This window comes from Lissotriton vulgaris, chromosome 2_1, assembly GCF_964263255.1.
Source record: "Lissotriton vulgaris chromosome 2_1, aLisVul1.2, whole genome shotgun sequence".
Classification (NCBI taxonomy): Eukaryota; Metazoa; Chordata; class Amphibia; order Caudata; family Salamandridae; genus Lissotriton; species Lissotriton vulgaris.
The window spans coordinates 264,491,914-264,517,110 of NC_141687.1; the positions used below are offsets into that span (position 1 = coordinate 264,491,914).

The window sequence follows — 25,197 nt, forward strand, 5'->3', positions numbered from 1 at the left end:
CTTGGAGTCTTTCATAGGTCTCTGTGTCCTTTTCAGAAAATGTGTCGATCAAGCGTCGGCCTTCATGGCCCACCAGCTGGAGAAGTAACATTAGACATTTTCCGTCTCTCCCTTCACCGATTGCGTCAAGAAACTCCTCCAGTGATTCTAACCACCGGTTCCATTTGGGACTCAAACTCTGGGTGTCAGTTTGTGTCACTAGGGTGGTATTCCAATGCAGGGATTGGACCTCTGTGTTGCTTTTCCCACTGCCATGAGAGATGAAGATTCTGTTCTGTTACGGTCACAGGACTGTTCACTTTGCTCCCCGTCTTCTTTGCAGACTCTCTGTAGCCGAGATCCTCAGTCTGGTCGTCTGCTTGGAGGTCAGTAAACTTTGCAGCTAGCTCAGTATGCTCCAGTGAGTGAACTTGGATTTCTGGAGTTCAGGCGGGCCACCACTCAGCTACCTGTGTGTGACTTGTGGCTCCCTTTCTTTAGAGTTGTATGCTAGCTGCAGGTGGTTGATGGCTCTTTCACGATGATACCTAACACATTTGACATCTCATTCATTCATGCATCTCTTCTGGACTAGCACAGGTCCTCCACTCCCTTCGCTGATGAGAGAAGGCTTCCTCACTGCTTGTGTTTGTCGCATTCACGGTTTGTGCAGACTTGAGCTTGTTTTCAGCGCGTCCCTTGTACTTACCAGTGTCCGCTATGTTTATTGACCCTTGACTCATTTCACGTCACGTTGCTCATTTGCATTCATTGGTTACATTCGATGCGGTCTTCGCTTATTTGGAACTGTCTTCTGCAGTGCGGTCCTCTTCGGGGTCTTCTGCAATTCTGCCCTCTTCGGGGTCTTCTGCAATTCTGCCCTCTTCGGGGTCTTCAGCAGTTCTGTCTTCTTCTGGGTCCTCTGCAGTTCTGCTCTCTTCGGTGTCTTCTGCGGGACTGCTCTCTTCGGGGTCTTCTGCAGGACCGTCCTCTCTGGGTCTTCCGCAGTTCTGCCCTCTTCGGGGTCTTCTGCAGGATTGCCTTCTTCGGTTTGTTCTCAACGTTGTCTTTATCTGTCTCTTGCCAGTGCTTGGTTCCGTACACTTGTCACTGATTGTTCCTTTAGATTAGCCAATGCTTGTTTCGCGTGTACCAATGTTTGTTCGCTTGTCTCTTGTCTTCGCCAATGTTTGTTTGGTCTTCACCAATGCTTGTTTGGTCTTCGCCAATGCTTGTTTGGTCTTCACCAATGCTTGTTTGCTTGCTTTTGCCACTGCTTGTTTTGAATTTACCACTGCGTGTCTGCTTGCTTCTTGATTTTGCCAATGCTTGTTTTGCATTTAATAATGCTTGTTTAGTTGCTTTTTGTCTTCGCCAATGCTTGTTTGGCACTCACCAATGCTTGTTCTGCACTTGCCAATGTTTGTTTGAATGCTTCTTGTCTTCGCCAATGCTTGTTTTTTTGTATTTACCAATGTTTGTTTTGGACTTACCAGTGCTTGTTTTTGGGCCCTGTGGCACTCGCCAATGTTTATTTGCAATTTCAGGTCTTCTGCCTGACCTCAAAATGGCCGGCGATGATCCCTCGCAGGGGATTGGACACTGCTGCCTGACTCCAAAATGGCCACGCGGGAATCTCGTTTTCGACGGGATTTCGGCCGTTTTTCTTCGTTTCTTCACCGGAGTCACTGTATTTCTCAGCGCTTCCACTTACCACTTGCCGGTTGCAGCCAGGATCCACCGCTGGAGTCAATGCTTCAGGTAGGGCAGCTTTCTTTGACTTCTCCCGCCGGGGTGGGCTCCCGGTGGGCACTTCTGGGCACTTCAGACGGGACGCTCCAACATCTGCACACGGGGCTCACGATTCCAGCGCTCAACAGCGCTTTTCAAATGTGCATTTGTTTTAGCGCTCAGCAGCGCTCTTCTCCAGGCGATTTCAGCGCCTTACCCAGCAGGGCTCCACACACTCCCGGAGGCTCCACACGACCAGCCGATCGAGGAGCAGGGTCATTCACCGCTCAGCACACGTGTCGCGACGGCGACTTCCAGCGTGTGCGGCGCAGAACGGGTCACGAGTCTCTGTGGGCTTGGGAGGTGACTAGCTGCACCATCCCACCCTCGTCGCCAGTTGTCCTGTCGTGACTGCAATAACGACTGACAAATGTATGGTTATTTACCAGAGCTTTATTCTGCTTCTCCTCATGACCCTGTCCCTACTCTAACTGCCCCCTTCCTGTCCTCGCTCCTCCTCTTCCCCTCACCCCTTAGCTCCACCCATGCCCAACCACTAGAATGCTTCACGATCTCACACTCACGTCACGTGTCACGTCACTCATGGTCCGATGGTCGGACTGAAAATCGGCCCCCCAACCACAAAACCGGCCCCCAGTTCGAAAACCGGCCCCCACCCCATCCAGCCTACCGGGGGATTGCCCGAAAGCACCAGTCCGGCCCTGCTTGCTTCACACTCTCTTTTAGCCCCTTCGCTGCGTGGGTAGTTCCCCCGCTGTGCTGGGGGGGGTTAGGGGGGCGCGCACAGCGCCCCCATACTCATGACGAGCTGAGCTCGCCATGAGCTACAGTGCTCCTGTGCTCATGACGAGCTCAGCTCGTCACAGGTGCATTGGCTGCTGTGGAACGCTCAGCACAGCAGGGGAATTCTCCCCGCAACTGAAAAAATCAGTGCAAATATGTGAATAGTGATAAGATAAAATTGGATCAGGCTGAGTAGAAGTGTAAGTTTTAATGATTTCTCTCAGCTATCCAAGAGTAAAAACAATTGAGATAAAGAGATTTAACAGAATATATGTTCAGCAAATAATGGTCCACTATTTGCTGAACAGATATTCTGTTAAATCTGTTTATTTCAATTGTTTTTACTCTTGGATAGCTGAGAGAAATCACTATCTTATGTAAAGCGCTCTGATAACCTAATCGGTTCAAGATCCTGAAATGTGCAACGTAACTGATTCTATGTAAACTGCTGTGACAACATGTAACGGAACTGGTGCTATGTAAAGCGCTCTGATAACCTTATCGGTTCAAGTTCGCGCTATAGAAAACTCTAAAAATAAATAAATAAATAAATATTCACATATTTGCACTGCTTTTGTCAGTTGTCTCCTCACATTGACTTTTAATTTGCACAGCCTACCTGGTAGATACAAAGGTTCTTCGGCTCTCACAGTCTTTTCACATCCTTGTGACTGTGATTGCACTAACTCCTGGGTAAGGAGAACCCACATGATGTAAAAGTGGCGGTACAGATCGACAACTGATGGGAATATTTTCACCTACCCTTGGGTCTGTCTTTCCCAGTTGATTGATCACGTGCATTTTTTTCACACTATATCACGTGGTATTATCTAAAGATTAAATTCACAATACTTTCTTCTGTCGTGTGAAGGGTCTTCGATCAATTGAGCTCTTCTTTCTCTGCTCGACTCCTAGATACTTTGTATGTATTACTGAGTGCTCATTTGACCATACACGTTTCATTTGTTGCGATACCCATTTTGGTATACACAGATAATTACTGATATTATTAAAAAATTGCCTTAGTCTCTTGGCCTTCTTGATAATGTTTCCAATAGGCCTACTTGTGATGGAAACTGCTCCAATTTTGACACCAAATAAGTGTATCGCTTTAATGCGAATTCATTGTTATTGCTCATCGTGTGACTTGTAAGACTGAGCCATGATCTGCACGTCTCATTCTCTTCCATAAGGTGGATAGAGCTTAAAACAGGAAGTGAAGCAAGCTACCTTTGACATAGCATCCGAGTTCACAGTGACCACCACGTTTTAATAAACAAGCATAGGCAAATGCATTAGGTTTCAACTATGTGATTAATAATAAGCTGTTTTTGGTGTAAGTTGCAGCTTGTTGAGCAGGCGTGCAATATAAGTTACTGAAACTCTGTGAAAGTGTAATGACCTGTTCATTGAGAAAGGCAATATATTGTGCTGTTATGGTGGTACTATAAACCAGGTGAATTGAAAGATCGAGATCTCTTGTTAAATGACTCATGAAAAGCCCTGCTTTTATGCAACACAAAAAAAAAGAATGAATGCATTTCATGTTTCCTGCTGGAAGGGGAAATTATCGTCGGTTCGCGATTGTTGGCAGTGCCATAGTCGTTGAGATAGCTGTTCTGACCTTTGACGCAGTAGTAGGCGTATCTCGGAGGCCCTTAATCACCCAGCGATAGACCATAACCTTGTGTGAGTAATGCTTAACCAGTACCGGTGCTCCCACGGCCCCTTGCCCTGCAGCCTGCCTACTCCACCCAGCACAAAACGAGTGACTGGAGCAAGAGCAAACATGAAACGACGTCACATGCTTAAGATAGGAAAGATGGATGGCTACCTGTACGTGACGCGGTGAGCCCAAGACATACACCACTGCGTTGGCAATATCCGCTCCTTCAAGGCACTACAGAATATTAAAAAAAACAAGGTCAGTGAGCATTTAGCAACAGCCGTACGACAAGACACCAAACTAAAATGTATTAAACGTTCTCACACTGGCTATTGCAAATTCTATAAGTTTACAAAAAACTATTGAGTTCGAGTTTTCAGGTGCTTTTTTGAATGGCCTATCAAATGGCAGTTATCTCATTAATTCAAGTGACTAAACATCTCTTTATGCATGTATTTTGAAATTACTATATGTGATTGCTAACATATAGAATTGTTTTTTCAAAGTGTGTATAAAACATCTGAAAAGAATAAGCATAAATATACATCAACTTGGTGAAACAAAAAAATTGTTGATATTGATTTCTGAGAATTGTGCACGTTGGTTTAGAGTTTAGTTACTTGATTTAATGAGATACATGACTAAGTTGCAGGTCAGACAGCATGCATTCCAGTGTAGCACACTAGTGTAGAGTAATTAGTTACTTACATTTGTAAAACAAGCATTGGCATAGCCAATAGATCTCGCCTGTGGGACCTTATGTGTTTGGCCAGAACTTTTGGCTATGTTGTAGAGCATTGTGGCTGCTGTGCATTATGTTGATAAGTTATAATAAAAAAAGCGTTAAGCATTTTTGTTACCTTTGCACAAACGAAGATGACATTATATACAACTGAAAAACCTGATTAAAAAAATATTTTAACATAAAAAAGGTCTTCTAGTTTTTTTATACTTACAATGCTGGCAACTTCTTCCTGCCTATTCTCATGCTTGTTTGTTATAATTTTTTTGTTATGGGGGAGCGGGACATAAAAAACGTGGGAGTGGAGGTTGGAAAACAGTAATTCAATTAGAACACGAGCAGCGGACGGACACTAGGGGAGAATCAACAGATGCCAGATTCCAAGGGCAGACTGATGGGATGCTTAGGTGGTGCGCTGATGCAAAATGGTGGTGGTAAATAATGTTTGGTGCTCAGGTGGTGACACTATATGGTGCGGATTGGAGGTACGTTGTTGATTGTGGAGTTGAAATATGTTGTTTGGTGTGTAATTATGCGGTGTGTATTGGAAATGTATGGAGTTGAATTGTGTGGCCTGGAACTGTTGAGTGAAATTATGCTTAGTGAAATTGTGGCATGGTGTGGAGTGCATTTATGCTGATTGGTGGTATGTGGTATAGAGTGCTTTTATGGGGAGTGTATTTATGTTGCATCGAGTACAGTGCAATTAGGTGGTGTGAATTGTGTGGCACTGAGTGGTATTATGTGAAGTATATTTATGTTGCATTGAGTAGAGAGTAATTATGTGGCGTGTAATTATGTGATACTGAGTGGTATGTGGAGTGTATTTATGTTGCATTGAGTAGAGTGTAATTATGTGGCGTGTAACTATGTTGCACTGAGTGGTATTTTGTTGAGTGTATTTATGTTGCATTGAGTAGAGTGTAATTATGTGGCATCTAATTATGTGCCACAGTGGTATTATGTGGAGTGTATTTATGTTGCATTGAGTAGAGTGTAATTATGTGGCGTGTAATTATGTAGCACTGGGTGGTATTATGGGGAGTGTATGTTATATTCAGTAGAGTAATTAAGTGGCGTGTAAATGTGTGGCATTGAGTGGTATTATTTGGAGTGTATGTTGCACTGAGTGCAGTGTAATTATGTAGCATATAATTATGTGGCACTGAGTGGTATTGTGTGAAGTGTATGTTGCATTTAGTAGAGTGTAATTATGTGGTGTGTAATTATGAGGAGTGTATGTTGTATTCAGTAGAGTGTAAATATGTGGTGCCTAATTATGTGGTACTGAGTGGTATTATTTGGAGTGTCTGTTGCGTTGAGTGCAGTATAATTGTGTAGCAAATAATTATGTGGCACTGAGTGGTATTGTGTGGAGTGTATATTGTATTCAGTAGAGTGTAGTTATGTGGTGTGTAATTATGTGGCACTGGGTGGTATTATTTGGAATGTATGTTGGATTGAGTGCAGTGTAATTATGTAGCATATAATTATGCGGCACTTGATATTATCAACCACATCTGGAAATTGAGTGACTTTTCCCTGCAGCCTCGATCCCCTGAGCAAAAGGAATGATCCAGACAGGGAATGCCCGTGATTTTCAAGCTTTCCAGACTCAGTACAGCTCCTTGAGCCTGGATATGATAGAAGTAACTTAACTATCTACACAGGGCCGGACTGGGAAATGAAATCAGCCCTGGCAAACTGTTCGGCCGGCCCCCCCTGGAGAGAGGAGGGGGTGCAGCCGAGGCTTTTACGAGGGCCGATTTCAGCTGATTTTATTACAGGGGGCTGATATTTCCGACCCCAGTAACAAAAACGGCCTGAGGGGCCCAAAACTAGCCCCCACCCTGGCGGCCCACTGGGGAAATACCTGGTGCCCGCAACGGCCAATCCGACTCTGTATCTACAACATGCTTAACCACCTTAGCACACTGGGGAAAAGTGGGCTCCCCGAAACAGATACACGGAGAAGGTTAGCATTGACTTGATCCTTCTGACCTAGTCCTTGCCCACTTTGACACCGGCTCTTGGTCCTTCCCAAGGTGTTTTGGCGGCGGGCGACTTTTGAGTGTCTCTCTGCAGCGGGTCATTGGAAGCGGAGACCTGAAGGACTGCCTTTGCCTGCCACCTCCCCCACATCTATGGTGTCCCCTTGAAGAGTGACTTCTTCAGAATGGCCCGTCCTTTGGACAGTGGGCTGTTCCTGGTAGACATTGACCTTGTTTGGCCCTGTTGGCCGCCCCCTGTTGGGAACATTACCCCCCTCCTTTTCCTTCCCTCTCTGTCACTACCCCCTGGATGCACTACTTTTGGGGGGAGACTTGGTTGGGTATTCTCAGCCTTGGGGGTTTGGCCGCACTTCGGGGACACCCTGTAGTTCCAACTGTCTCACACATGTTACTATCCACCCTACTGTATCAGAGACTCTCCAGGTGGGTGGTTGGGCTCCCACTGTTACTTTTGAAGGGCTCAGCACTTGGGACATCATACCGGGCCGATGATGACTAATCTCTTTAAACTCCTCTCGCTAAACATTAGGGGACTTACTCCCCTAATAAGAGACGCCAGGTCTGGCGGTACCTTCTTCTTCAGGACCCTGATATTCTATTCCTTCAGGAGAACCACCTCCTCTGCATTGACACTCGCCTCAGGTCACATCCTAAATATCGAATGCAACACTGAGCCTGTTCTTCTACTAAAACTGCTGGAGTGGCCCTACTACTTAAGACTGGTTTGGCTGGGAAAGCCCCTAAGGTGATAAGGAAACTGAAGGTTGCTATCTTCAAATTCAAATACACTGGGGCACGTGACCTCTGATCCTCTTAAATATGAATGCCCCTAACCAGGCCCAAGACGTATTCTTGTGCTCACACCTGAGGGACCTGCTAAAACCGTCTAAAGAAGAGATTATTCCTGGGGGTGACTTTAACCTGGTCTGGCATCCTGACTGGGACCGTAGTGCACATGTGTTCCAGGGCACTGATGCCATGTCTGCAGCTCTTAAAAACGGCATTACTGACTTAGGGCTATTTGATACCTGGAGATATTTTCACCCTGATTCCAAAGACTTCTCATTCTTCTCCCATGCACACCGTTCATACTCCCGAATTGACTATTATTTTCTCTCCCTCCCCTTGCTCCAATCATTAGTTACTACAGAGATATCCAACATTTTATTATCTGACCATGCCCATATCTCAATATCACTTCAGCCTCTCAATCCTCAGCGTATCACTCAACCTCGATGGAGACTACCTACCAGGGTCCTCCGTGATCCAGTCAATCTAGCAGCTATCCTGAAAGAGATTGAGGCCTTTTTCATCACAAACGATACCTCTGGTACTTCGGAAGCTGTCAGATGGGATGCTTTTAAGGCGACCACCCGGAGAGTCATATCCTCTATCGCGATAGCCCGATCTCGGGAAGTCCACCTTCTAGAATTGACCCTCACTGCTGACATCAAAGCCCTGGAGCGAAAGGACCACCAACAACTCTCCCTTCATAATAAACAACAGCTGGCTGCTTTGCGAGGCCAGCTTCGCATACACAGTATAATATAGCAAAACGCCTCTTGCTCGTTTTCAAACAAAAGTTCTACACAGGGGGAGATAATGTTGGATCATGCCTAGTGCGGCGCATACAGGCCCAAACCACGTGCTCTTACATATCCAAACTTCGCTGAACAGACGGCACTTGGGCCATATCGAAAATTGACAAGAGCTTAACTCATTCAAATTTCTACGGAGATTTATACGCGGACGAACCCTGGCCTTCAGAGGAAATCATTGCCTTTCTTGATTCCTGCCCTGACTGTCTTCCTGTTGTTTTGTATCGCACTTTCTATCCGCAGCTTCAAGATCATCTTCTTCACCTTTTTAATAATTTCACTGATGCCACCGGCCTTATTCCATTTATGTCAGTAGCTGAGATAGTGCTTTTCCCTAAGCCGGGAAAAGATCCTTCCCTTTGGACTTCGTACTGTACCACTGCCCTCCTAAACACAAACATGAATATTTATACAAAGATCTTTGCAAATCCTTTGGAACCCTATTTGCCAGGTATCATAGACCCGGATCAGGTAGGCTTCATCCAATATCGCCAGGGTGTGGATAACATTGACCGCATAGCCCATCTCATCGCAAAAGTTCATTATAGACATACCTGCTTGCCTGGTGTGACTAGACGCTGAGAAAGCCTATGACCGGTTAAACTGGCGCTTTCTTAGGGAGGTTCTGAGACAAATAGGGCTAAACCTTATCATGATCTTTAGAATGATGGCCCCATACATACAGCCGACCACACGCATTTGCATTAATGGCCATCTTACCTCCTCCATCCCCATATATCGTGGCACCAGGCAAGGCTGCCCATTGTCTCCACTCTTATTTGCCCTAGTGGTGGAACCTCTGGCTATCGCAATCCGCTGTTCGCCCACCATCTCAGGATTTCTCCTTGGAGGACGCGAACACAAGATTTCTTTGTTTACGGATGACATCCTCCTTTCCCTAACCACCCCATCCTCATCTCTTCCTGCAATAGCTGCACTTCTGCGTTCCTTTGAGGGCGCCTCAGACTTTTAGATCAACCTAGCTAAATCCCATGCCCTGAATGTCACCTTACCGACCTCGGAGATACGAGATCTATTTGACTGGATTCCCCTGAAATGGTCTGAAAAGGCGATACAATATTTAGGTTTGGACTTGGCCCCTTCGCTTTCTTCCTGGACTCAAGCCAACTTGCAGATTTATAGATGCGCCATACAGGAAAAGATCCACAGATGACGTAACATCCATCTTTCCTGGTTAGGACGCATTAACACTGTCAAAATGTCACTCCTCCCAAATATACTATACTTATTCCAAATCCTCCCAACCCGAATTTCACAAAATGACATTCTGTCCCTCCAACGGGATTTAACCAACTTCATCTGGGCCAAGTCTCGCCCCGTTTTTCCAACAAGGTCCTGATGCTGCCCCGAGATCGAGTGGGGCTAGTGTGTACTTGAGTACTATTAGGCCTGCCGTCTTTGATTCATCTCAGAAAGGGTGGTTCGTGAGAGTGAAAAGCACTGGTTCCACATGGACTGGGCGGCACAATGTAGACCTCTGTGGGACCTAGCTTGGCTTCCTCGTGGGGCTCACCCCGTAGTGCATACATAGCCACTCCCACAAGAACAGTCTTAGACATATGGGACAAACTGGTGATATCTCGGGCCTGACCTCCTTCACTTCCCATAACACCCCCATAGCATGTAACCCCATCTTTCCTCCTGCCTTGCAACCTCAAGCCTTTGGAGCCTGAACGGATGGCGAGTGCTGCATAATACAGGATTTGTTCCAGGGTGACAAATGTATTGCTTTCGACCAGTGCAACAAGCATTCCACCTTACCGACGGAGCTCAGATACAATACTATCCACTGTGGGCCCGATTCACAGAACTAACTTAAGACAAAATCCTAAACTTACTATCATTTTTGTATTCACAGAAGGCACTTACCCATTTTGGTATTCACAGAAGGCTCTTACTCATTTCGGTATTCACAGAAGTTAGGAGTCCTAACTCTATATCTTTTTTTTTTACTTTCCCTGTTCAAAATATATTCAATAAACAGATTTAAAACAAAATTGTACTTATTAGGGTGAGTTTGACATATCCAAAACACGTAAGGACTGAGATGAGGAATACAAGATTGGAAGGTAATAGTTGTATAACTCGTCATTACTCCTGATCTACGAATTCTTCAAAACAATCTTAATTTTCTAACTCCCCCTAATTTCTCGAAGCTCAGTATTCCAGGCCGGGAAAATGGAAAAAAAGATGTAAAAGTTCTATAATTAGATATATAAGATAGATAAATAGAGTGGAGGGTGCTTATGCAGTACAGGAGAAACTTTCCCCAGAGGGAGGCTTCCATCAACATGCAAGGAATATGACCAGGAAAATCTGAATCACGAGTAATCAAGATTACCTGTATGTAATCCAACCATTATACATTTCAATATTTTTGTAGTATCAGCTTATTTGCCATAGCCAATTCCTAGCACTCTAAAGATCTGCATGTCAGTTGAAATGAAAAGTCATCAGGAATTGTATTTTCAGAGTTCAAGGCAACATAGAAATTTGCCTCTTTGAGCCCATAAAATTAACGAGAATTGGTAAAGACAATAGGTCTGGTCTTGACAAGCTGGTGCAATGGTTCATTTTTTTATTGTCAACATAAGTCACAACAATAAAAAGTAAGAATAAAAGAACACATACTGCTGCCTGACAATGAAGATATATGCTTGAATTCGAAAAATGACATTAAAAACAATAACCATTAAATATAAATTTAGCTAGTAGTGGGCCCCAGAGTCCTAATTCATCTTCCTGTTATCCCAATTTATGAAGAAATGTAATTTCAGTTGGTGTCATAGTGCATGTCCACTAGCATCTGGGTAAAGAGCTCAGGCCCAGAGTAAAAAATTGCGACAAGTCATACACTTGTTCATGTACAGAAAAAAACACCAATAAAAACAGATCTTTTAATGGATTTCCATAAATGGTTATATGTTATACTTAGTCAACTGTCTGGCTATTTTATACTATCAAAGAAAAGTATTCATGTAGTTTTCAGCAACTGCAGAACAAAGTATCTAATGGCTAAGTGAAGAGATGGAGTGCATCTGACAGCCAACACGTGTTTCATCTCCTTTAGGCACAAAGGCCTGGGGCTTTTTCAAGGCTCAAAAGATAAGTCAGAATGTTCTGAGAGGTTTGGTTGAAATGATATGGTCGCAAGGAATTAAGGTGTCATATTACATTGGTTCTAAGATGTGTGATCCGACTGGTGTTTTACAGAGGAGGTTCAAGATAGTTGCAACTGCATCCAAAACAGCTGATCAGGTTAGTAAGACAGCAGGAGGTGAAACCTACAGCTGTCCTTGTATGTAGTCTGGAAGCTCATGCCATAACAGCACCAAAACTGGAAGATCTATTGGACACAATTGCAACTGTGTGAGTGTTTTTTGGGGGAACCCCCTTAATTTTTTAGTGATATATTAAATGGTGGATGGTATGTAATGCATGACTGACCCATGAGGGTATATATGTTAAGCATATCTCACTCTGAAGGGTCCCTGCCACTGAAAAGCAGGGGCAGCGTCGGTCGAGCGAGGGTCAGGAGTAGGTGAAGAGCCATGTTTTTTGGTTCTAGTGAAATTCAATAACTGAGGAGGCGACTCTGATGGGCAGTGGTTGGTCATTCAAGGCTCGAGAGCAAGCTAGGGGAAGGCAAAGCCGCTGGATCCGGTTCTGCAAATGCGGGGATGTGTGTGAATAGGAGTCCGCCTGAAGGGAGGTGTTGGGTAAGTATGGGACAATTAATGCAAATATTGAGGTAGGTGAGACCAATGCTGTGCAAGGCTTTGTATGGGTGCATGATAAGTTTGAAGAGCGCCAATTTGTGGATGGGTTGTCAGTGAAGGTCTTTAAGGTGCCAGATGATATGAATGCATCATGGGGGGAAGGGGATCAGAGTGTGAGTCTGGCAGCTGAGTTCTCTATGTCTGGAGTTTTCTGGTCAGTTGCACTTTGATTTTTATGTGGATGGTGTTGCCATAGTCCAACGGGATGATGATGAGGACCTGGGTGATGGGAAGCCACTTGAAAATCTTCTTGAATATCTTGAGTGTGTGGAAATAGGAGGTGGAGACTGCATTCACTTGGCCTGTCATAGAAAGTTGGTTGTCAATTACTATTCCAAGGTTCTTCGCATGGGCGGTAGGGTTGGATGTGGGTTTGAGATCAGCAGGCCACCAGCTGGAGTGCCACAGCGAGGTGTCTTTGCCAAAGATGACTACTTCTGTCTTGTCTGTGTTGAGCTTGGGAAGGTAGATTCAATCCATCCGGCGACTTCGAACATGTGGGTGAAGAAGTTGGTTCAGGTGTTCAATATTTTGTCAAAGGGAGAGAATGAGCTTGGTATGGTCTGCGTAAAATAGAATGTTGATTCCGGGGAGTGACTGATGTTGGGAGTGAGGAATTGTAGGGACTGAACAGCGTGCAATTGAGTGAGGATCCTTTCGCTACTCCGCAGATGAGTTTGACTATGCCTGAGGTAAAAGTAGTCAGACTGACGAACTGGGTACGAGCATTGTGTAGGGGTTGAAAGAGGATTGGGTGGAAGACAGAATTGAAGGTGGTGGATAGATCCAGAAGAATGAAGGCAGCGCTGTCTCCTCTGTCCGTGATCAGTAGGATGTCGGATGTCGCCCAAGGTGGCAATGAACGCAATTTCAGTTCTGTAGTTGGGTCTGAAAACGTTTTGGGTGTTGTCGAGGAGGTTGTTGTTATTCAGGTGGGTGACTTGATGCTGTTCATGATCTTCTCCATGACGTTCACCAGTAAGGGTAGCAGGGAGATGGGCCACTAGTTGGCTAGTGTATGAGGGCTTGCTGAAGGGTTTAGGAGAAGGAGAGCTGTGGCGTGTTTCAAGGCATCCAGGATGGTGTACGTGTTGATCGACTCATTCAGAATTGGGATGAGGGCTGAGCTGATAGGGTCTAGTCCATTAGGGAATAAGTGATGAGGCCCGGGGTCCTATTGGGCTCTGGAGTGTATGGAGCACATGGTTGATGTGATTTCTTGAATGGTGGTGGTGGGCCAGGTGGTTAGGGTGGTTCTCTGGGCATTGGAAGTGACAGGTGGGGTGACAGCGAGGGTGGAGGGGCCTGGTTCGGGCTCAAAGTTGTCATAGGTGCTGGAGATCTTGTTGTTAAAGAAGAGGGACAGCTGGGTGCAGAGGTCTTGTGAGGGAGTGACACTGGTGGAACTTAGATTTTCTTGGCACTGTTAGTGCTGCTTTAGATGTGCTCTAAGAGAGCGGAGTGCTTGGCAGCTCTGATTTGTTTATGATATCATCTGAAGGCTGATCTGTAGTTCCTCTTGTTAGTGTTGTCCAGCTTCGTCTCCATCTGCTTTCCAGTTGCTTGCAGCATCACTTGGTGATTTTGAGCTCTTCTGTGTAGCAACTTGTGGTCTGGTTCTGGTGGCGTTGGTGGTCATGAGTGGGGTCATGGTGTCTGGGCAGGAGGTAGTCCAGGCATTGAAATTGGAGATGGATCTGGGGGAGGGGGTCATTGAGGTGTTGCAGCCAGTGGTGAAGGGGGTCAAAGGTTAAGGATTCTTCTGAGACCTTGTTCCAATCCAATTGTGAGGGTTTAATGATGGCATTTCTTCAGCGGAGAGGGATGAGTATGTTGAAAAGGATATGGGCATGGTCACAGCAGATGATGGGTGTGGGCTTGTCCACTGTGATTTCACTGAGAGTGGTGAGGATGGCATCCAGTAGGTGTCCCGCGGCGTGGGTGGTGCCTTCCACTTGCTGGGTGAGTCTGAGGTTTCTCCGTTCCTCCAGGAGGTTGGCTGTGTTGGGGCTTGATGGGACCCTCCTGGTAGCAGTTAAGGTCACCAAGGAGGATGAAGGTGCTAGAGTCGAGTATCAGGTGGGGATATAAAATCCATATTTGTGCTTTTGAAGTTGGCCATCAATGCTTTATCATTCCTAGGCAATCATGAATGCAACACGGTGTACCAATCAAATGTAGAGTCAGACAACACAATTAAACATTTCCTATATATGGTGACCAATAAACATATAATTACTACTGTCAATGAATAAAAAAGATTGAAAAAGTCAAAATTAGTCGTTTTTATTTATGTGAAAAGTTAAAAAAATCCTCACGAAAGGATTCACATACTATCATACATAAATTGTTTTCATAATCAATTGTATTCTTCATCAAATTAACAGAACATTACAATCAGGAATAACACAATACTGTAAAAAAAATGTATATAAAATGAGGCAAAAATTAAATCTTCCGACGCGCGTTTCGGCGTGGGGGGGACGCCTTCGTCAGGAAAGCCACGATTAAAATATGTAGGTTTCAAGCAACTCTTATATTGATGGTACCGAGTAGCTGTAGTCCGGACATAGATGGTAGAAGCGTCTGGAGTGTAGCAAAACTTATATATATATAAAAAATCGATAGTCAGCCTTGTTTAGGGCACTGTGGTTCTGATAAATAATCTTGACACAGTCGTGACTGATAATAACTGGAGACCTTTCGTCGTTAAATCTTTCTGTAAAATATTATTAGCTTCCTCCTACGTCTGTCTCAATATATTTAGGGCGCAACACCTTGATTTCTTTGCTCTTCTCTTCGGAAAAATGACGGAAGTATAAAAAGCGGCTTCTAATGTTTACCGTAATCTCACTTCCTTAACCGTCTGTCAAAGGTCCGTTGTGTGCATCACTGATGAGTTGGACCTATTCTCAAATCGAGGATTTAGACGGGCGACGGGAACAGGGATTATGCGACTTAAAACTCCTGCCAACCAGCGTATCCTGGGTCGGCGGTAGCGTTATTTAAAAGCATGCAGACGGGAGTAAAACCGGATTGTCCGAATTTCTTACATGATGGATCTCACGTCTGGTGGACGGTCTCGAAGTTGGATCAGGGTCGGGGGGTGAGTAGTAGATGTGGGTCCCGCTTAGGATATAGCTGGTGGCGTAGTGGGGTTTAATTGTCAGATTTTCCATGTTGATGTTGGTGCCAGCTTAGGTGGTGGAGAACAGAAATTGCTCTTTATAGATGACGATGAGCCCTCCTCCAGGTCTGTTAGTCCAATCCGGCCTTATGACCTTGTATTCGGGAGGGATAGTTGTGCTAATGTCAGGAGTCAACAAGTCAACTAGGTTTCCATCAGGAAGAGCAGGTCTGCTGTGTGGTCTTTGAGCAGGGCCAAGATTTTGGTGGTTTCTTTAGGGAGGTAGTGGGTGTTTGGGAGAAGACAGGATAGGGAGAGGTGAGTGGGGAAAGGTGGAGGTCAGATGAGCAGATGTGCAGTAGCGTCTGCTGTGTGGACTATGAACGAAAACAGAAAAATAAACGTACATGACGCAGGGCCGCTGCTCTTCTGCACTGAGTCCTCGCTTGAGCACAGAATTCCCTGTTGCCAGTTCTGATGCTGCTCTCAAGTTTGAAAGCAGCATCAGGTTGGCCTGAGCGCCGTGAATTTGCACTCCCAGAGAAACTGAGAGCCTGTGCTTGCTGTCTCCAACCCAGCACGCAGCTGTGGTTGGAGACAGCTCAGTGCACATGTCAGTTGGGCTGCCCTGAGTTGGCCAGCCAAAGCAACATGAGCACTGATAGCTGGGCAGCCACTCCCTCTCCTGAATGCCCCTACGATTGCCCCGCCCCCAGGTTATAACTTGAAAAATAAAACAATATTAAACCCATTTTATTATCATTTTATTATTCATGCTTTGAGGCTGGACGTCGGGGGAACACTCCTCCTTCATAGCAGAGGAGCCGTCAGTGCATGGGCGAGTGTGAGGTGTGTGTTGGACGCAGTGCTTGTAAGAGCCAGGAACCAGAATGGGACAGGTCGCCATTATGGCGGTCGCCCTAGCCCCGGGAAGATCTGCGAGTGGGGGGGGGGGGAAACGCTTCATCAGTGACGCTGCCCTCGACCTTCCTCGCACCATGGGCCGGCAGCCAATCAGCGCCGCGCATAGTCGTAGCGAACCGGAAGCACTTCAATGCTTCCTGTTCAAGAACAGTCACCGGAAATGCCTCCTGGCTCCCCACCCCTTAAAGGAGGGAGCCTGCGAGGGAGTCAGCCTCTTGGTGACGCGGCGGCCTCCCTCTTCGCATCCACACGCGGGACGGCTGGCCTACACCCCACCCGTCCCTTTTAATCTTTTTCCCTTTATTTTGCAGGTTTCTCTTTGGCGTGGGAAGCGGCATCGGGAGAGCGGCGTTCCCGGCATCTAGAGAGCCGCGTTGGCGACGGCGGCATCAGGAGCGGCGTCGGAGGCGTGGTGCGACTGAGAACACCGCAGGACTGTAGGGGCAGCAATGGAGCAGTGGCGTTTTCGGTGATATTTCTGGGCGATTCCACCCGCTAGACGGAGAGCCTAGGGGGAGTCCCGGCACAGGCTCTGGGGTCAATTTGCGCGAGCATCTGTGTGGGGAGATTAAAGGGAATACCGGCACAGGCGCCCAAGTTGGGGTCAGCGTTTCTGGGGGCATTATACCCACTGCTGCGCTCATTGGTAGTGTAGCGATCAGAGCGTCTGACTCAGGTGCTGGGGATCCTGTTTCCAGCCTCAATAGCACCAGATCCTGTGATTCAAGACACCAGCGATCAGTTGCACCTGATATTTCTGCAAAGGGGCGTTAACTTTGTCTGCGAGGGAGCCGATTTGCGGCGCATTTTGCGAGGTTTCCCCTTTTCTCCTGCTGTGGTAGAGGGGCATAGGTTCTAGCGGGGGGGATACAATAGAAGGGCTCATTACACAGCGGCAATTAGGGAGCCCATTTGGACAGCACTCACAGGTGCAGCGCAGTGAAAACCGCAATTTCTTGATTTTTATCAACAGCACCAGCTCAAGTCTCTGAGAGGACAATCACCCACCTGCGGGGCGGCAGTCGGTTGACGAGCACTGGAAAGGAGCGGAGGCGGCATTGGCTAACCAGCAGTACATCGCTTCTGGGAGCCATAGAAGGCTTGAGCGGGTGGCTCACCTGAGCTTACTGGGTTAGCCAGTAGGTCTTGGCTCTGGTTGCGTGACTGCGCAGGTTGGTCGGTGTCGCTACAACGCACGGGGAGAGGGGACACGGTCTCCTGGTGGGGAACTGTCACGTGGTATAGATTTCCGCAGGCGGTCAGAAATAGGAAGGGCGCGCTATCACAATAGCCCCTAAGGCACGGCGGCCCGAGAAGCGTTCTCACACAGAAGTCCTGCTGGAAGCATTGGTCCAGCAAGTACAGGCCATGGGGCAGACACTCAATAGACTGCAGGACAAAGTGGAAGGCCCGGAAGCAGTAGTGGGGGGGGAAGGCCTAGACGGCCTGTTGTGCCCCCTAGAAATTACACCCCCCCTCCACCAAAACGGAATAGGGCCATACGGGGTGGAAAAAGGAGAGGGGAGGGCTCAAGGGAACCCGTGAGTCCGGTGGCAGCACCAGAGCCTGAACTCCCTGTGGGGGGTACGAAGCAGCCGGAAGTACCGTTGGCCACGCCAGGGCCTCAGAATACTGTAGGGTCAGTAGTGGAAGTACCTGGTCAGCCCAATATGACAGCTAGTTTGGCGGCGGTTCTGCCATGGCTAGATTCAATAGGCAACTGGTCACATGCCGCAGGGGCGTCAACTGGTGCGGGTGACGCGATGGAGCGGGCAAAAAAGTTGCTCTTAGAACTCTGAGTTGGCAAACCAAAGGAGGGGCTGGCACTACCGGCAGGGAGCCCACAGCATGTACCTGCTGGCCCAATCCCTAATGAGGCAACCGTGGGGTCATGGGAACAGGTGTCAGGCACCAGTAACAACAGTCCGCCGGGAACAAGCAACGGCGGGAAGGAGACAGAGCCACCAAAGAAGGCTGATGTAGCAGCATCAGCAGGTACAAAGCATTTCACGCCTTTGGGAGTGGGGGAAATGCGTTCTGAGAGGGAGCGTTTGGGTCGGCATCTGTCTAAGGAGATGAAAGAGAGGCTATGGAAGGGGGAATATGTGAATATGTTTTTCCTTTTAATTGATGAAGGGGACAGGGAAGAGGCGAGGAAAAATAAGGAATGGACTCACCCTAGAGAATGGTCTACCATTTTACTGAAGTACAGGGTAGAGGAGAACTTGGCAAACTGGATACAGGGTTTCTCCACATACATGTCTGTAATGCTTGAAAGATTCCCAGAGGTTGGGTCAGAAATGGCAATCTACCAAAACAGGATCACCCTCGCTCATGCAGAAAAGGGAGGTGACAGGTGGAAAGATTATGACAAGGCGTTTAGGCGGGCGAAGGCCAAGGACTCTTCCCTGAGGTGGGATCAGACCGATATGTTTCTCCACCTGAAATATTGCAACAAAAAAGCTAGAGAAAAAGGGGGCAAGAAACAAGAATAACACAATCTTGTTAGGAAAGGCCAGATCTCCAGTGAACATTGGCGCTATGATACCTTGGTTGGAACGGTACACTTGCACTGTCTCAGCGAGGGCCATCAGGGACGGTTTTGTGGAGGGTTTCAGGATACCTGCACAAGGGCACAGCGGGGTGACATACTGTAAGAACCAGGTGTCGGTTAGATCCAACATGAGCATAGCGAGGGCAAAAATTCACAAGGAGTTGAACCTAAGGAGGGTTGCTGGACCATTTGAGGACGTCCCGATGGCGGATTTTGTGTGCTCACCCCTAGGGGTGGAACCGAAGAAGGCACCGGGCGAATTCAGACTAATCCTCAACTTGTCCGCACCTAGGGGCAGCTCGGTGAATGATGCCATCGCAGATGAGCTATGTAGTGTCAAGTACACATCTTTTGATCAGGCAGTGACCATGTTGAGAACCCTAGGTCAGGGGGCCCTGCTTGTGAAATCTGACATTGAATCTGCGTTGCGCTTGCTACCCATTCACCCCGCTGATTGTCACCTTCTAGGATTTCAGTTTGAAGGCAAATACTATGTGGACAAGTGCATGCCAATGGGATGCTCAGTGTCGTGCGTTTATTTTGAGAAATTCAGCTCCTTCTTGGAATGGTCATGCAGGGAAAAGTAAGGGCATCAGTGGGTCCTCCATTACTTGGATGATTTTCTTTTTCTAGGGGCCCCAGGTTCTGGGGACTGCAGGGCAGCCTGCAGCAATTTTGCGCCCTCATGCAGGAGTTTGGTGTACCATTGGCACCTGATAAAACAGTGGGCCCAGCAACCGTCATTGAATTTCTAGGGATCGAGTTAGATTCTGTCCAAGGGGTGTCCAGACTGCCACGTGACAAGGTTAGAGAGTTTGGGCGCACGTTGGAATGCTGCGTTAGCAGAGAGAAGGTTACACTACATCAATTTCAGCAAGTGGTGGGCCAGCTTAATTTTGCATTACGCATCATTCCTATGGCGCGTCCTTTCTCTCGCACCATTGCTCACGCCATGTCCGGTCTCAAGGAGAAGCACCACCACACCAGGCTGACCAAAGAGGTCAGGCCGGACATGCAGATATGGAAGACTTTCCTGCAGGATTTTAATGGCAAAGTGGTGTGGCCTAGCCCGCCCATGTCCAGCCCCAAATTAGGTTTAATGACCGATGCGGCAGGCAGCGAGGGTTTTGGAGCAATTCTGGGGCACGATTGGATGGCAGAACATTGGCCGGTATGGTGGAAGCAGTCAGGGCTCACCAGCAACATCACTTTCCTAGAGCTTTTTCCGATTCTGGTAGCTTTGGTCGTTTGGGCAGATGCATTGAGAGACCAGTCTGTCATATTTTGGTCTGATACATGGGAGTGGTGGAATGCATAAATAATCAATCGGCCAAATGTGGGATGTTGCTATGCCTGCTAAAAGAAATAGTGTTGCAATGCATGAGGTTGAATGTTCTTTTCCGAGCAAAGCATATTCCAGGGGTGTTGAACCACGCAGCTGATGCATTGTCTCGTTTTAAAATGCAGGAGTTCAGGGCACACATCCCAGAGGCAGCGCCCCACCCGACACCTTTCCCAGAACGACTATGGCAACTTGGTGCCCCAGAGTACCGCACCTCATGGCTGCAAGCCTAGCACCTAGGACGAGGGGTGCATACGAAGGGGGGTTTGGTGAATTTTGTCTTTTCCTAGGAGATCAGTTGGGGCGGCAGATGGCTAGAACATGAGTCAGTAGTAGATTACCTTGCCTGCATGTGGCAAGAGGGTCGCACAGTGGCAGCCGCAAGGAGACACATCGCAGCGATTTCTTATTTTGCGAAGTTACACGGGAGAGGTGATCCAAAGAAACGCTTTGTGGTACAGCAGGTTTTGAAAGGTTGGCAACGCTTGCGAAAGGCGGAGCCCGATGTGAGGAGGCCTGTTAGCCTAGAGATACTGGGAAAGTTGGTAGTGGTCTTGCCACGGGTCTGTACCTCACTTAGCGAGGCCGTCCTCTTCCAGGCTGCATTCTGCTTTGCATTTTACGGCGCTTTCAGGGTAGGTGAGCTAGTCGCAAGGAACAAACATGATTGGTTGGGAGGGATCCAAGCAGGACACGTAAAACTGTGCGTAGGCTCGGTGATGATTACCATACCAAAATCTAAGACTGATCAGGAGGGTAGGGGGGAATTTGTAGTCTTGCACCGGGCAGAGAGTGTGGCATGCTGTCCGGTCGCCAGGTTAGAGGCATTCATGGCTCAAAGGGCTCTAGTATTAGGCGGACCACTGTTTATACACAACAATAGAACCCCCCTCACAGTGTTTCAGTTTAGAAGGGTGATGATCAAAGCACTCGAGGAGGCAGGTTTGGATCCAGTCAATTTTGGGACCCATTCTTTCAGGATAGGTGCAGCCTCAGAGGCGGCAGCAAAAAAGGCTTGGGGCAGGAACGTGTTAAAAAGATTGGCAGGTGGTCCTCCAATTGCTATAATCGATATGTGGGACACCCCCGCGCCGCACGGCCACCAGCTGCTGCGTGTGTTCCCCTCTGCCTGCCTTCTGCCTCGCCGCCGGCCTCGCTGACGCCGTGGTCGCTCCCCTCTGGTTTCCCAGTTGTTTTGCCCTAAATTTGTGCTTGTCTGTTTCTGCCGTCTGCTCGCGTATTTTGCTGTTTTTCCTTGTTTTGCCCGTAATTTGTGCTTGTCTGTTTCTGCCGTCTGCTCGCGTATTTTGCTGTTTTTCCTCATTTTGCCCTAAATTTGTGCTTGTCTGTTTCTGCCGTCTGCTCGCGTATTTTGCTGTTTTTATTTGTTTTGCCCTAAATTTGTGCTTGTCTGTTTCTGCCGTCTGCTCGCGTATTTTGCCGTTTTTATTTGTTTTGCCCTAAATTTGTGCCTGTTAATTTCTTTGTATCCCCTGTGCCGTGTCCAGTTTCCTTCCTGATTGGCCGCCTACCTCGCCGCCCTCCGCTCTCGCTTCCCGCCACCGACATTGGCCCCGCCCCTTTTTCTCTTCTGTTCCCTCCCCGCTCCCGCCTCCCAGCTGCTCCGCCCACCCGCGCACTTGGCCTTAAATGGCGACCGTGCAGCGCAGGTGAGTGTGACCCACTTGTGGGACACCCCCGCGCCGCACGGCCACCAGCTGCTGCGTGTGTTCCCCTCTGCCTGCCTTCTGCCTCGCCGCCGGCCTCGCTGACGCCGTGGTCGCTCCCCTCTGGTTTCCCAGTTGTTTTGCCCTAAATTTGTGCTTGTCTGTTTCTGCCGTCTGCTCGCGTATTTTGCTGTTTTTCCTTGTTTTGCCCGTAATTTGTGCTTGTCTGTTTCTGCCGTCTGCTCGCGTATTTTGCTGTTTTTCCTTGTTTTGCCCGTAATTTGTGCTTGTCTGTTTCTGCCGTCTGCTCGCGTATTTTGCTGTTTTTCCTTGTTTTGCCCGTAATTTGTGCTTGTCTGTTTCTGCCGTCTGCTCGCGTATTTTGCTGTTTTTCCTCATTTTGCCCTAAATTTGTGCTTGTCTGTTTCTGCCGTCTGCTCGCGTATTTTGCTGTTTTTATTTGTTTTGCCCTAAATTTGTGCTTGTCTGTTTCTGCCGTCTGCTCGCGTATTTTGCCGTTTTTATTTGTTTTGCCCTAAATTTGTGCCTGTTAATTTCTTTGTATCCCCTGTGCCGTGTCCAGTTTCCTTCCTGATTGGCCGCCTACCTCGCCGCCCTCCGCTCTCGCTTCCCGCCACCGACATTGGCCCCGCCCCTTTTTCTCTTCTGTTCCCTCCCCGCTCCCGCCTCCCAGCTGCTCCGCCCACCCGCGCACTTCGCCTTAAATGGCGACCGTGCGGACGCGCAGCGGTCACGCGCAGCGGGCGCGCCGATTGTGCGCCGAAGGCGCGCCAAAGGTAAGCCCGTCTACGCCCGTCCGCGACCGGATCGCGACCAGCGCCAGGACCCCTGGCCCCCGAAGACCCCGACCGACCCGCCTGACGTACTCCGCCGCCACCCTCACCGCTCTCAACACCGGCCGACTCCCAGAATGCCATCAAGCCTCTCCACGACGTACCCACGGACCCTTCAGCTGCCACGCCTGCAAGTTCACCTGCATCCGGACCTGCCTCGCACCAGCACCCACCAAGCCGAACACCAGCAGTACCCACCTCAAGTGCATCCTGCTCAACACCCGCTCCATCCACAGACATGCCATCGAACTCTGGAACCTCCTCGACACCACAGCTCCAGACGTTGCCTTCCTCACGGAGACCTGGATGAACGCCTCTTCAGCTCCCGACATCGCCATCGCCATCCCAGAGGGCTACAAGATCGTCCGGAGGGACCGAAACGCCAACCAGATGGGAGGAGGCATCGCCATCATCCACAGGAGCACCATCCGTCTCACGACCAGCACCGACAACTCCCTGACCACCGCCGAACACCTGCATTTCCAGATCCACACCAACCCGAACACCACCCTCAGAGGCACCCTGATCTACCGACCCCCTGGACCACGCACACAATTCAGCGAGGACATCGCCGACTTCGTCAGCCCACATGCCCTCCCCTCCGCTGACTACATCCTCCTGGGAGACCTCAACTTCCATCTGGAGAACAACAACGACCGCAACACCAGCACCCTGCTCGACAACCTCACCAACCTGGGACTCAAGCAACTGGTGTCCACCCCCACCCACCTCGCCGGACACACACTCGACGCTGTCTTCTCATCCAGCAAGGACATCAACTTCAGCCACACCACAGAGCTTCAATGGACGGACCACAGCTGCGTCCACTTCACCTTCAAGAAAACAACGACCCACCACCACCAGCAACAGACCGCCCGCAGAAGCTGGAACAAGATCACAGCAGACCAGCTCGCCACCTCCCTGAGCCAGCACCCTCCTGCCAGCTCAGCGAACCCCAGCCAGGCCGCCGACAACCTCACGAAGTGGATCAGCAACTGCGCGGACGAACTCGCCCCACTGAGGACCCCGCCCAGCAGACCCGGCAGCAAGAAAGCCCCATGGTTCACCGACGAACTCAAGAGCTCCAAGAAGAACTGCCGAGCCCTCGAGAAAGTCTGGAGAAGGGAACCGACACCGGACAACAGGACCTCCTTCAAACTTGCCACCCGGAAACACCACCAGCTGATCCGCGCCGCCAAGAAAACAGCATTCAAGGACCGGTTGGACAACAACGCACACAACTGCAAGGAACTCTTCAACATCGTCAAAGAGCTTTCCAACCCCAGCGCAGGAAACAACGACATCACCCCATCGCAAGACCTCTGCAACTCCCTGGCTTCATACTTCCACAACAAGATCGCGGACATACACAACAGCTTCAACAACCAACCAACGCACACCATGACCGAACAACCACCCCCCACCACCACCCTCCACGCCTGGACCCCGATCAGCACCGAAGACACCATCCGCACGATGAACTCCATCCACTCCGGATCACCGACCGACCCCTGCCCTCACCACGTCTTCAACAAAGCCGACGCTGTCATCGCACCCCACCTGCGAGACATCATCAACACATCCCTCGACACCACCATCTTCCCCGAGAGCTGGAAACACGCCGAACTCAGCGCCCTACTCAAGAAACCAACAGCGGACCCCACCGACCTCAAGAACTACCGCCCCATCTCGCTCCTCCCGTTTCCAGCCAAAGTCATCGAGAAGACCGTCAACAAGCAGATGGCCGCTTTCCTCGAGACGAACGGATCCCTCGACCCCTCACAGTCCGGCTTCCGAGCCAACCACAGCACCGAGACCGCCCTCATCGCCGCCACCGACGACATCCGAGCCCTGATGGACAATGGAGAAACAGCGGCCCTCATCCTCCTAGACCTCTCCGCGGCATTCGACACGGTCTGCCACCGCACCCTAGTGCAGCGCCTCAGCAACGTCGGAATCCAGGACAAGGCGCTGGAGTGGATCACCTCCTTCCTCGACGGGAGAACACAGAGAGTCCGCCTACCACCGTACAAGTCAGAGGCCACCGAAGTCATCTGCGGCGTCCCCCAAGGATCATCTCTGAGCCCCACCCTCTTCAACGTCTACATGAGCCCCCTCGCGGCCATCGTACGCAAACACAACCTCAGCATAATCTCCTACGCCGACGACACCCAGCTGATCCTCTCCCTGACCAACGACCCCGCCGCCGCCAGAGCCAACCTGCACGAAGGGATGAAAGAGGTAGCCGAGTGGATGACGACCAGCCGCCTGAAACTGAACTCGGACAAGACGGAGGTCCTCATCCTGGGCCCCTCTCCCTCCGCCTGGGACGACTCCTGGTGGCCTCCCGCCCTGGGCACCGCACCCAAACCGACAGACCATGCACGCAACCTGGGC

General features: G+C 49.0%; 1 protein-coding gene across 1 annotated transcript in view; it reads right to left on the reverse strand.

The window, feature by feature from the left end:
• Positions 1-25,197, reverse strand: part of DHRS11 (dehydrogenase/reductase 11) — a 465,765-nt gene that overhangs the window by 12,746 nt on the left and 427,822 nt on the right. Inside the window, exon 6 of the mRNA XM_086954903.1 lies at positions 4,349-4,414. Within this exon, the coding sequence (XP_086811029.1) occupies positions 4,349-4,414 (66 nt within the window). The remainder of the gene's footprint in view (positions 1-4,348; positions 4,415-25,197) is intronic.